Source organism: Cygnus olor, chromosome 25, assembly GCF_009769625.2.
Source record: "Cygnus olor isolate bCygOlo1 chromosome 25, bCygOlo1.pri.v2, whole genome shotgun sequence".
Taxonomy (NCBI): domain Eukaryota; kingdom Metazoa; phylum Chordata; class Aves; order Anseriformes; family Anatidae; genus Cygnus; species Cygnus olor.
Window position 1 is genome coordinate 4042219 of NC_049193.1, and position 13022 is coordinate 4055240.

General features: G+C 55.1%; 1 protein-coding gene across 5 annotated transcripts; it reads right to left on the reverse strand.

Moving 5' to 3' along the window:
- Positions 1-19: 19 nt before the first annotated feature.
- Positions 20-12943, reverse strand: EFCAB3 (EF-hand calcium binding domain 3). Of its 5 annotated transcripts, none has more exons than XM_040536587.1 (23): positions 12125-12943; positions 11702-12022; positions 11456-11555; positions 10972-11171; positions 10793-10878; positions 10513-10614; positions 10021-10062; positions 9718-9777; positions 8741-8842; positions 8090-8188; positions 7426-7545; positions 7223-7327; positions 6540-6611; positions 5777-5869; positions 4793-4889; positions 4611-4720; positions 3979-4122; positions 3392-3463; positions 2644-2770; positions 2132-2325; positions 1432-1616; positions 1150-1341; positions 20-542 (listed from the first exon to the last, which is right to left on the reverse strand). In XM_040536587.1, the coding sequence occupies exons 2-23, from the start codon at positions 11908-11910 to the stop codon at positions 255-257; spliced, it is 2799 nt and encodes a 932-aa protein (XP_040392521.1). In that variant the 5' UTR covers positions 11911-12022; positions 12125-12943; the 3' UTR covers positions 20-254. The 5 variants fall into 5 exon arrangements, with proteins under 5 accessions (XP_040392521.1, XP_040392522.1, XP_040392523.1 ...); XM_040536588.1 differs by having other exon boundaries at positions 4611-4684; positions 12125-12699; XM_040536589.1 differs by lacking the exon at positions 10021-10062.
- Between the last annotated feature and the right edge of the window lie 79 nt (positions 12944-13022).

The window sequence follows — 13022 nt, forward strand, 5'->3', positions numbered from 1 at the left end:
GACTAGGCGGGCGGCCGCGGTCACGTGGGGCGGCGGCGGCGGGAAGCGCGCGCGAAGGCGGCGGTGGGGGTGGGGGGAGGAGGGGGCGGCCGTTACCTCAGCGCCGCCTCAGGGGAGCGGCGTCCCGCGGCTGCGGCCGCGTGCGGTGGAATAAAAACGATGAAAACGCTTGTCTCGGCTCTTATTTCGCGTTTTATTACCCCGGAAGACAGGGTGGGAGCGAAGCCCGGCCCAAACCGGCACCGTCCGGCGTTTCAGCGGGTTCTGGTGGGGTCCAGGGACGTCCATTTGGTGGTGGTCGCCTGCCTGGTGGCCCGGCGATGGCGGCGGTTCAGGCGGTCCAGCGCCTGCAGCTCGTCGGCGGTCACCAGCTCCTGGCACGCGTTCCACGACCAGGAGTAGGTGGAGAAGGTGTGGTGGAAGCGCTTGCTGCCCGTCTGGCGGCCGATCTCGGCCCCGCCGATCTTCCGCCACAGCTTGAGCAGGCTGGCGCGCTGGCGGAGGGCCAGGCTGTGCTGGTACTGCTGGGCCACCCGCGCCTCCTGGGAGCGAAGGGGAGAAGGGAGAAGAAAGGAGAAGAAGGGGGCCATGCCCAGGAGGAGGCAGAGCCCCATGGGGGGAAGCCCCGCAGCTCGGCCCCGGTGGGAGCACGTGCTGCAGATGTGCGTACAAGGCTAAAAATACACCTCAGCGGCACGCTAGGATGCGGTGATGGCAGGTTATAACTAATTCATGCTGACAATTAACAGTAATAAACAACTAAGCTATTATTATACCTCTGGTTTCGTTTTTCCTTGCGCTTAGGAGCAAATTGCCGTGTAATACCCACGTCTAGTTAAAGCATTCGCCAGACAGTTAATTTATAGGTTGCACGAGTGACCAGTCACCCTTCGGTGCTGGCTGAATTGCAGTCCCCACACCGCAACCCTAACGTCTGTGCTCTAAGCTGTACAGTATCTGCAGCCTGTGTCTCCTTGTCACGGTATATAAGTGGGGTTGCCAACTATCATTATATATTGCTTCTAGCTTTGTGTCTTCTCATCAGAGTAATGGCTACCAGGGAAAAAAAAAACACAGCAAGTTGTAACTGAGCCCGTGACTGAATGCTGCAGCAGAAAAGGGGGAGAAAACGTGAAGCAAGTGCCTGACCGAGTGAGGAGTGCTGTGCGGGCGGCTCCTGGAGGGCAGGTGGGGCGTGGGGCTGGATCTCACGCTCGTGTGTGCTTGTGTCTTGCCCTGGTTGCCTGTTTTTGGGTGATGCTGTCTGTTCGGCTGCGCTGAGCTGATGGTGGGGGAGCGTTTCTGCTTTCTGCTGCGAGCAGGAGGCTTGAGGGTAGCGGCCTGATTAAACAAAAAGCAGGTTTTCAGGCTTGTCCCCAGGCCTCCCTTGGTACTGTTCCATGTATCGGAAGCATCATGCTTGTCTCTTACCTCCTGCACGTGGTTTCTCTTATGGATGGAGCAGGTCTGTGTTGAAGCTACTGGCTCTTTCTTTCTCTGCCTCAGCAGCTTCTGCATGTTTTTTTTCGGCTTCACGAGTGTCTTTGTGTCTTCATTCAAAATTAGTGGGAAGATGGGTACTTGAGCATACGGGCTGCTTGTACGGGGCACGGATCCTGGCAAGGGGAAGATAGAACAAGGGTCACTGTACAGCTACAGCCAAGTGACTCTTGCTCTTTTTCCTCTGAACAGAGAAGGGCTTGTAGGTCCCAGATTTCTCACTCTTGAAACACAAAGCTACTCAGCCACCAGAGACACCTCAGGAAGGTGATTCCTTTGTCCCTAGAAGTCTCTGGAGCACAACCCACTCCAACTGTTTGATTCCGCATCTTGCCCTAGGAGGGTTATGGGCTGGAAGAACTCCCAAGGTTGGCTCCAGCTCTGTTTCCTGTGCTCCTCTTGGCTATTACTGCCTGGGGAAGGGTTTGCTAATGCGAGGCTGGTGCTGGGACTTGCTGAATAAAGTACCAAAGCACCGATTCTCCACCTTTGGAGGAGGCCATGTGCCATGAAGTAATGGAGGAAGCTGCGGCAAAAGCCCCAGTCAGTATTTCACCCTCGTAACTCTGGTGAACTCCCTTTTGGACAGAGTGGGAATGATAGAGTGGGAATGACAGCGTGCAAGCCTTACCTTTGAGTCGTTCCATATAAGCTGCTGCCTCTTTTTCCTTCATCATTGGGATGCGGGCAGCGCTTACAAAGGAAGTCATAGGATAAACCAGATCTTTCCTAGTTTTGTTGTTGTTCTTTCTGTAACTCGTGAGGAAATCAGCATCCAGCCAGGCTTTGTGGCCAGTGTAGTCCCTAAGCTTCTGCTGGTAGTAACTAGAAGACAAAAGAGGGCGTAGTTGTCCAGCAAAACAGAGCCCAAGGCCTGCTCAGCACTGGCTGCTGTACACTGACATATCTCGAAAGCCCATATTTAAATGGTGTGAGGTAGACATGTGGTGGCCTTTACAACAACACCTTTGTAAAGAAAATACTGGAGCTATGCAGGTACTTTTGGATGTCCATCTAGGTATGAAACATTTCAGGAAATATAGTCTTGGGCCCTGATATCCACATACTAAGTTAGATAATCCACATATGTCCCAGTAAAGTGGAGAGCTTCCTTCTCTGTCTTGCAATGCTAAGGCAGCTCACCTGGCAATCTGAAGAAGAGTTTTCCGGGGCAGAGCTGCCAACTCCACCAGCTTCAGCAAGACTTTGCAGAGGAGGATTCCTCTGGCATCGACATAATCAAAGCTGCCTGAATCACTTTTCTCAGGGACTGTAGAGAAGGAGAGCAGTCAGAGCCATGGCTGAGCCTTGTCTTACCTTCACAGAGCTCAGAGGGAGCAGAGACACCTGCAGCCCCCAGAAAGATCTGGACAATAGGGATCTATCCCCATTTTCTGCTGAGTGCTGGTTAGACATCTAGCAGGGAGGACGAGTCCCTGCAGCCATTCATTAGCCAAAGAAAGATAATGTCTTCTACTAACGGCTTCTCTGTTCAGGATAATGTCTTCTACTACTACTGCTTCTCTGCTTGAGAGCTGAGTTTGGCCTCTGCTCTGGTAGCCAGGAACACTTGGACTGGATGCTGGATTTGTGCCACTGTCCTTGTGTTCCCCTCGCTGAGACTGGCCAGCACTACGATGGTCCTTCCCCACCACTCTTCTCTGCTGCTTGGTCTGGGGACAGAGCTAACCCTCAGCTGCACTGTCACAACCCCTTGAGCTATCACGGTCTTGTCTGAGCAAAGCAGCCTTTGTTTCTTTGGGTCCCAATGCTGATTTCTTGCTCCGTACCAATTAGACTGGGAATCAGATAGTTCAGATATCTCTGGGTAACTGACAGTTTTGCTGGAGGGGAGCACAACACTTGCATGGGTAGGGTGTCTCTTACTTACATACTGTCTGGATAAAGCAGTTCTTGTCAGTAATGGTGGTCAGAAAGTCTGAGAAATTCATCGCCTTGTCTCCTGCAAGCAAGTGGCATCTCTGTTAGCAAGGCAGATTTTTGCTGTAACGAAATGCTGGGGTGAGCAGCTCAGAGCTGGCACTGCAGAAAGATTTGCTTGCTAAAACCTAAGGGCAGGAGAAAAAGCTGTTAAAGCTTTCACATGTAACTGGACAGTGGCACTTAGTGCTTCAGCATGTGTAAAGGGGTCCAAAAAGCACAGCATGCATTTGTGAAGGATAGAGCCAGTGCTGAGTGCTCAAACACAGCAGCTCAAGCATGGTCCCTTGCTCATAAAACATCTCAGTACAGCACTGCCCACGGCAGGGAAGGCACATGGAGAAGGATCACTTTACACACCCAGAACAATCCATGCATCGAGCCCAATCCCTGGAAGTGTTCAAGGCTGGGTCGGACGGGGCTTTGAGTGACCTGGTCTAGTGGGAGGTCCCCCTGCCCATGGCAGGGGGTTGGAATTAGGTGATCTTTAAGGTCCCTTCCAACCCAACCCACGCTATGATTCCATGAGGCACTCACCATCAGCTTCTGCACACACCAGCTTGTAGTATGCCTCCTGGCCGGCCAAGCTAATCCCCAGCTGCTGAGCAGTCACCTCCAGGCTGTAGAGGTTAATATTGCCATCCGTGTCTTTGGGGAAGAAGTTGAAAGCATCGGAGAATGCTGCAGGCAGGCAGGGAGAAGACAGTGGTTTAAATGGGGTGTGGGGGAACAGAGCTACCTGTCTTACGTTCTTTTGGAAGCAATGAACTGTAACCAGTAGGGATTGAGGACTGGGGTGGGTTGTTCCTTCCTGCCAGTGACAAAGCATCTATCTTTAAATAGCTACTGACAGTGCAGGGCAGTCGAGGAGTCTGGGGAGAAGAAGGGTAAGCACATATTTGATGTGAGGTGCTTGGTTGGTTTAGTTCTAGCTCTGCTCTCCTGATTTTCAGCTGTCTCTCTGCCAAAAAGGGCAGAGATGCCTCCTTCAGTCTCTGGGTCCCCACATCCTTGGGACACGGAATTGTCCCTTCCTTTGTGTACCCCAAGGTGAGGTTATTGTCTCAGGAGGGTCACGCAGTGCTGCAGGACCAAGCTAAAGATCGAACCACTCCTGTCTGTGCTGGCAACATGTCAACGGGGAGGAGCACGTAGCAAGGTACCGTTACCTTTCCATTGCTTCTTTGTCATGTTCCTCACTGCTTCACACTCATTTCTCATCTGAGGGATCTGTGGGAGTTCCCTGCCACACACACAATGAAGAGGAGAGATGGACGGGCTGACAGCTGAGACGTGATCACACAACAGGCCTCAGCGTTCCTACAAGCCCTGTCTCCACCTTGATGCTTACCTGCTTGTCTCCCTTGTGAGGGGTTTTCGAACCCTCTTCTTTGGCAGGAGCTTCAGTTTTACCCGGGTTTTGGGAGCACGGCCAGGAGCAACTTTTTCTGGACATGGAAAGACAAAACCTCATGGGCTTCCCTCTCGCCAGCACCCACAGCCTCAGACATCCCAAGGAGGAGAGCTGGAAGGACCCTACGATGGCACCTTTCCCTGTTTTGTGCTGCAGCAGCATTAGCTCTCTGTGCCCTCCTGTCCATGAGCAGCAGGATATCGAGCAAGAGAAATCTTGTGCCTCCCAGCATCCCCTGTCCTCTGCTCTTCCCTGTGGATACTTTCAAATCCCTTCTTCTTGTCACTTAAGCCTCTGATTTCCCATCCCACCTGCAGTGGACATGGAGGGCAGCTTATATCCCTTCTTCCTTGTATCCTTATATCCCTTCTTCCTTCCCTTCAAAGCAGCCAGCACCTGGGACAACCTGATGCCCACAGAGGCAGCATTTCATGGACAAGCTGTTTTTCCTTTCTCTTCCTCGTGATCACGGTGGCTCATGGTACCCAAAGGCTGACTAATCACAGAGGGGAATTAACAGCATGCCAAGCTTTTTCTTGCAGATATTTTCCTCTGCCTGCTTATCCAGAACCTGGCTTGGCTGATGGACGAGAGGCCACACAATTGCCATCGCAGCACAGCCAGCCTGTCACACTGTGACCCAGAATGAAGGCGTCACAGCGCAGGTAGCTGAAGACCCAGGCTCAGTTCCTGCTTGTCACCCCCAGAAAATCCAGGAGAAACCGGGTAAGGCACTTTGGGCCATGTCCAGGCATTCAAGTCCCAGAGATGCCCAGAGCTTGGCTGGGTAAAACCTCAACCAACCTCATCCAGTGCTGGCAATAACTTGGCAGCAAGCGGAAGGCTGGTTTGGAGTCTCCTTCCCACGCTTTCTATGGGTTTGGAGTCTCCTTCCCACCAACATTTCTATGATTCACTCACCATCCACTTGTGCCTCTTTCAGCTTCTCTGGGGCTGAGTGGATGCTCGGGGTGGCCAGGATGGAGCCCTCACCACTGACATCAACTTTGGTCTCTATGAAAGCAACAAAATAAAATCTTTTGAGCACTATTTTCCTTCTAAGCATGATTCTCTTAACCATCCTCAACACAGCAAGGCGTTACTGCCTTCTACACACAGCCAGGAGGTGGAGGGAGATTGGTTAAATAAAAGTAAGAGCCGTGTTATTAACATCCTTTGCCTTTCTCCAGCTCTGTCCTCCAGAGGGTTTAAAATCTTTTCAGCACATTAGTGAAATTAATCTTGCCTGCACACAGGGAGGAGAAAAGCCCTGACATCGCTGCTACGAGGGGGGAAGCCGAGCGAGACGAGGTGGCTCGCAGACAAATCAGGTCTGTGCTGTGCAGGAGAGTTGCAGCAAGAAGGGGAACAGAAGCCAGAGGGTGCCAAGTAAATCTTTGCAGCCCATCCTACGGCTGTGCTTTCCTGCCCTGGTAGCTCAGGAGTTACGACGCGGAGCACGGAGTGTGTTGAGAGCAGCACCGTGCCTTGATTTCTCCAGCAGCTTCCACTGGAAACGTACTGCAGCTGCTGGTGTTCCTCTGCTTCTCCCCTCGCAGCTTCATTACCAGCAGATTTGCAATTCATTAAAATACACGGCCACAGAATTTTCTTCTGAAGGGAGAAAATCTAATCCTGTTTGCTGTTAACTGGCAGCAGCTTGCATGGTGGACATCTCACTCACCTTCCTCCAGGGGTGGTTGCTGGACCACCCTCACCACCTTCATGGATTCGCTCAAACTTGCCTTCCCATCAGCTGCAGGGGGAGAGCAGAGCATTCAGGGGAAATAACAGTTATAAAAATGATAAATTGGTGGGAATGACAGACAGCAGAGCATGGAGAGGACGAGGTGCTGGTGCTGGACCCAGTGGCAGCTGCTATACAAGCCAGGGGCTTGCCCCAGATGTTCATTAGAGCTTGGTTCCTTCCTAACAGAGGCAGGATGGAGTCTTCGGGGAGGGTTAGGCATTGGAAAAGGGGAAAACTGAAAGCAAAAGTGCCGGGGCTGGCTTTTTACAGGCAGGAGTCCAGAGTGACTGCATTGGACACTAATCCCTATCACAGCGTGAGGGCTCTGATGGGGTACCAGGCACGGCTGAGACGGGGCAGGGGTACTGTACTGCTGGAGGAGCAGTCACATCCCTCGCCCACAGAGACTTTCCTCCACGTCTGCCCCATGTGAATGGGAACCCACAACATTATTTTAAGGGGATCAATAGCTTCGTGTAGCTTCTTGTGTTAACATCACATCCTCATCACTGGACAAGCACCAGTACGGGCACGCAGAAGGCTTTTAACTCAGCTGTTGGTTACCAGAGACGTTTAGGCTTCCTCCAAGGGAATAGATCTCAAAAGCCTACCCCTACCTTCCATGTGTCCCGAGGCTTCCTGCATCTCCTGGCTGCCCACGTGGACCTCTCTGGCTGTGGTGTCTGGGGTGGAGACCAGGTCCTGGGTGCCGCCCTCATCCCCTAGAGCCCAGGCAATATTTGAACGGAGCAGGAAGGGGCTCGCTGGGGACGTTCCTGGCCTTGGCAATGACAATGGAAGGGCAGGCAGAGACCCTCACCGTCCACAGCAGCGGGACCCAGCACCTCCTGCAGCTCCTCTGGGTTCGGGGGGATCTCCCCCAGGGGGATCTCCACTGTGGCCAGGTCAGAACCAAAATTATCTGCAGTGTCTGCGTCCTCTGTAACAAGAAAGCGTTAGAAACCTCCTCTCCGTGCTGGCAGCCAGCGGAGAGAGACTGGGAAAAGGTTATTAATAATAATAATGGAGACACCTTTGCCTTTCACCTACCCTTTCCATCTCAGGATCTAAAGGACTGTAGCCACAATAATGCAATGAAACTCCCTCCCCCCCAGGCAGGGTGGGATGTTGAGGCCAAGAAAGATTAAATTTCCTTTCCACGGCCATTCATCAACCCTTGCTTCCCTCCACACACTGTCTAGCACTCTCTAGGCACAACCCCCTTTTACTTTTATATGCTGAAGGATGGCATTTATATCTTGCCAGGACACACGGAGCAACTTGTGCCAAATAATGCAAAGCAAAAAATTGAACATGAGATTAAAGGTAAGGGAGAAGCGGAGAGGATTTAACCTCTGCTGAGTGCAAGGCGTATCCCAGGCCGTGGCCAAGCTCCAGAGGCCTCTCTGAGCTCATCTTTCTGGGTTTTTGGCTGCAGCGGCTGTGCAGGAGCAGAAACCGAGGAGAGAAATATCAATCCCCACCCGTGGTGTGTCCCGAGACCTCCTGCAGCTCCTCGCTGGCTAAGGAGATCTCCACGGTGCCCGTGCTGGAGCCTGTGTCCTGGCCGTCGACTGTGTCCCCTGGGGAACGGGGGAAGATGAAGTGTGGTCGGGGGGGGGAAGATGTTTGAGGAAGGAGAGCCCAACAGACAGACAAGAGCTTGCAGGGAGGCTCTTGGCTGCAGCTTTAAATGTCTCGCCAAAAAGGGAGTTTACAACACCGAGAACTCTCATATCCACAAAGGATTTGGTGATTTTGGAGAATTTCACCACAAAACTGCTTCACAAACCCAGGGCCTTTTTGGCCAGCTAGCCATCCAGGCTGGAGGTCCAGGCTTTCCTAGAGCACAGCGTTCTCATCTCAGGTTATCCCTGACTCCCTGAGATCCTATAATGGATAAATCCCAGAGCAACCCAGTCTGATCTCACAGCTGACCCAGCTTTGAGCAGGAGGTGGGACTAGAGGTGTCCTGAAGTCCCTTCCAGCCTGAATTCTATGATTTTGTGCCCTGGGAAATGTCAGTACTTTGGCTTTCATTTATTGATTTATTTTAATCCCAGCTCTTTCTCCTTTTCATCCCCAATCCTTAAGCTTCCTGCCCTGCAGGTGCTCCAGGACCTGAACACACTCACCATCCACAGCCACATCCTCCATTGCCTCCTGGTGATGCTGGTCTGAGTGGGTTTCTGCTGGGGTGAGGTGAGACTTCAGCTCTTCGACATAGACCTGTTTCCCTAAAATCAACGGGGAAATGCGTTTTGTTTCAGAAAGTTTCCTGGAGACTTGGAAAACTCAGTTCTGGGTTGTGAACGGGCAGAATGCACCTTAAACTAGCGGCATCAGGAAGAGCTTTGCTCGTTTTTTGGATTTATTAAAATACATCAGACCTTTTATCGCTCGTCATTGCAGCAAGCACCTGAAATCCGAAGGCAGCTTTAGCACAGTGCCCTCTGTGGAGTTTGTCTTCTGAGGCTCAGGAAGGAGATTGGGAAGGAGCCAGCGGAATAAAAGCAGCATTAAGGAGAGCCCCAGCCCGCAGTGCTGCTGCAAGAGCTGTGCCTGCGGGATGGGCTGGCTGTAGAGGCTCCACAACCTGGAAACCTCCACGAGGGAGAATCCTTCAGGATCCCTGCCTGCACGGGAGAGATGATCGGAAAGCAGCACAGGAAGGTGGAAAGCGGCCGGGAGCGTGCAGACATCACCATCTAGCGGTCCCTGACGCCAACAGCCTCAGCACAGCCCAGCATTTGCAGGTTCGGCAGGGCTGGAGTTATTTTATCAGCACTTGCAAATGGCTTCTCCTGGGGAGCTGCGAGCAGCCTCCACCTCCTGCTCCTGCTCCAGGAGGTGCCCCTGGCTGCTCATGGCTCATTTACGGCGGCCGGTGCAGCCACGTGGCCCTGATTTTTTGGGGAAAAGCCACTCCGGGGTCCCAGCAGTTGGTTCCTATGGTCCTGAGCCTGATCAGCCACACTCACTGGCATTAAGGGCTAAGCAGGGGTCTTGCCCTACCCCGTGGCTCAACGGGAAATAGAGATTTTCTGTGTTACAGGGACTTTGTTCAGAGTACCCAGGTGTGGGATGGTCACAGATGGACTCTGCTGCTTACCTTCCTCGTGACAGTTTCCATCAGCCTCCAGAAACTGGCTCACGTTTGCCTCCCTGCTTTCTGGAAAGGAAAAAGGAGTTTGGGGTTGGAGGATGCACCAAGGCAGGTGATCCAACGCAGCCGCCCATGCGGAGGGACAGGCAGCTGCAGGGACTGTCCCACACCTGCCCCAGCCAGGGACCGAGGGAGAAGTGGGTGGAGGTGGCTGTGGCCCCTGGGACAAGGCGTTCACCTTCTCCTTGTGGCTGCAGGGCAGCAGCCAGACCCTGCGCTAAGTCAGCCACCGGGAGTCACACTGCTCACCTCCTGCTCCAGCTCCTGGAGGCACGTGGTAAAAAGCAGGACCTCAAATTCCATTAAAAATAAAAAGATCTCATTTTTATCCTACTGGAAAAGTAAAGCTGAAGAGCATGAAAATGTGTTTGAGATGGGAGTAGGACAGCCTGCGGGTGGCCTGGAAGCTGCGACGCTCAGAGTTTCACCTCCGGGAGGTGCCACAGGCCGACTGCCACCAGCTCTGAGGCTTTGCTCTTGGTTTTGGGCCAAGATTTTTGGATTAATTTGGATTAATTTTGGATTAATTTTTGGATTAATTAGGATTCGCCCAGGCTCGGCATGGCCGGTGTGCTCATTTCTGTGCTCTCAGCAGCACCTCTTCTCCTGCCAGCTGCGTCTGCAGCCGGTGGCTGTGCGATCCAGCTCCGGCCCAGGTTTGCTATCAGGGGACCCATAAAATATGCACAGAGGGGGGCCAAGGCTGGTGTACACGTGCCTCCAGGACAGTTCCGTGCTTACCATGAGCCTGAGCTTGTTTCAGCCCCTCCTGCCTCCCCTCCCCTGCCGGGCAGGTCCCCAGGCTGCCCACCACCACGGTGTCCGGGACATCAGCCTTGTCCCCTGCGGTGGGAGAAGGAGAGAGGAAGGGGGAAGTTTTGGACACCAGCACATTAAATGGTCCCTGGGTCTGGTTTCTCCAGAACGCTGGATTCACCAAGGTGGGACAGAGGATTTCAGAGGAGTATGCTTGGAGCAAACGCGGTTGAACGGGGTGGGGAGAGCCAGGGGTTAGGGTTACCTTCCGTCCCCAGCACAGCCTGACCCTGGTCTGCCCGCTCTACGTCGCTGGGACTCGGGCACAGGTCGGGCGAGAGGCTGCTCCTCCTACCGAGGGACATTCCCACACTGAGCACCCGTCCTCCTGCTTTGGGGACCTGGATCAGCCCGGGGGATGATCCCCACTAACATCCCTGTTACCTGCCCTGGGCTGCGGCAGCGCCCTCGGGGGGGCTGGGGGCTCTGCGCCCCGCTGCCTGGGGGGAGCCCCCCGGGGCACTGCTGGTCGCTGAGGCCCACCGCTGAGGCTGATCCTGGCCGTTGCTCACATCCTTGGTTTCTCCCTTCTCCTCGTGCCGTGGGTGCCATTGCTTCAGTAACGCGTGCAAGGACGGGGGCGTCTGGGGCCGAGAGCACCCACATCGTCAAACACCGTGTGGGCTGAGCCCGGGGATGGCAACCGAAGGGACCTGGTGGCCACCATCCCGGGGATGCTCCCCAGCTGGGCCCATGCTGGGCCACACTGGGGTGCTCAGCAGTGGCCAAAGCCATCCCCAGCACAGCTCCCCGACCCAGCTGCATCCCTGGGGCTGCGGGTTACACGTCTGGGTGATGGGTACGTGCTTTTAAGGGGCCGGGTGTGCTCCCAGCAGGATGTGCACGGGGCCACGCTGCCCACCCTCACCTGTATTGCTTTGTCCAGCTTCGACACGTCCGTCCTGCACACCGCCTGCCTGGGTGGGTACACCTCGGCCACCAGGATCGTGCAGCGTGGGGCAGACCCTCTGCAAGGCGGGCACCGTCCTGTCACCCCCTGCACCCCACCTGGCTGTATTTCTACCTCGAGGGTGGGCAGGGAACATAACGGAGCCCTAAGACATGAACGGGGACAAGCTTCGTCCAGCCAAAGAGGAGGCATCCCCTCACTTACGTGGAGGCTCTGCTGGACGTGGAGGTCCTGCTGGACATGGAGGTCCCGCTGGATGTGGAGGTCCTGCAGGACGTGGAGAGCTCCCTGGGGGCAGTCGCAGCCGAGGAGGGGGCAGACGCTTCCCAGCTCTCTGCTGAGCCACGTTGCGGTGGCTGATGCTGCTCAGAGGCCACGGGGCTGCGGGACTTCGGTGGCTTATGGGGCTTCATCCTCTCCTTGGCCAGCCCTGGTGGGAACAGGGCCCTGCGGGGCCGTGCTGACTCCCAGGTCCTTGCACCCAGCAGGGACACAGCCGGGATGGTGTGACCCCGGGCTCTGTGTCTGCAGGGACAGGATGTGACCCCGGAGCAATGGGCGTTAAGGGTCTGCAGTGCGGACCCCCTGTCCCATCGCCCCTCTCTTGGCACCCTGCAGCAGACTCACCCCCTGGACGATTGCCCTGGTGGCCTCAGGTGCACCCAGGCAGCGCGGGGCAGTCCCCAGGCTCGCTGCCTGTTGTCACCGCTCTGCCCGATGTTGCCCGGTGCCACCGTTCTGCCTGATGTCACAGAGTGCCTGGGGCATTCACTGGCTCAGCTCCCACGTGCCAATAAGCACCGTGCTACGATGGGGACCGATGAGATCCCTAAGGGTGACACAAGGATGGGGATGACACCCAGGCTCCGAGTACAGCAGCACCTCCACCCCTCCAGCTGCTCGCTGGGCCCTGCGCCATGCCCATAGCCCTGAGCAGGAGCAGGATCCCCCCACGTACCCCTTAGGGGTGACCCTACAGGCCTTGGCCCCAGCATCCTCACTCCAAGGCCAGGCTTGCACCCTTCTAAAGAGTTTTCCCAGCACTTTCTGCGGTCCCAAAATGCTGCTTTGGAAGGTGCCCACCAGGTGTCCCTACAGCCCTGCATGACACGGCGCTGAGCGGGTGCCCAGGCTGGGTGCTCAGGCAACACCCAGCTCCCAGGTTTAGCACCTTTGCCCCCAGCCCAGCCGTCCCCAGGATGGTCCTGCAGTGGTCTCAGCCCAGCTGCCCTCCTCTGGGGGCTTTTCGTGCACACTGAAGGATTTTTGGAGTCTTGCAGAAATAGGGGGCTGCTGGGGTTTGCTCCTTTGCAATGAACAGAGGGGGCTGGCAAGAGAAGCCAAGCCTGCAGCGGGCTCAGGGCCATGCTGCGCCCCCAGGTGCGTTACCCACTCCAGGAAAAAGCAGTAACAGAGCAGAGAAAATCCCCTGCAGATCCCACAGTCCCACCTGGGCTGGTTCCCCCACCCATCCACCCCTCCTGGCCCAGACAGGCTCCCCCGAGGCTGGGTCGTGCAGGAGTGC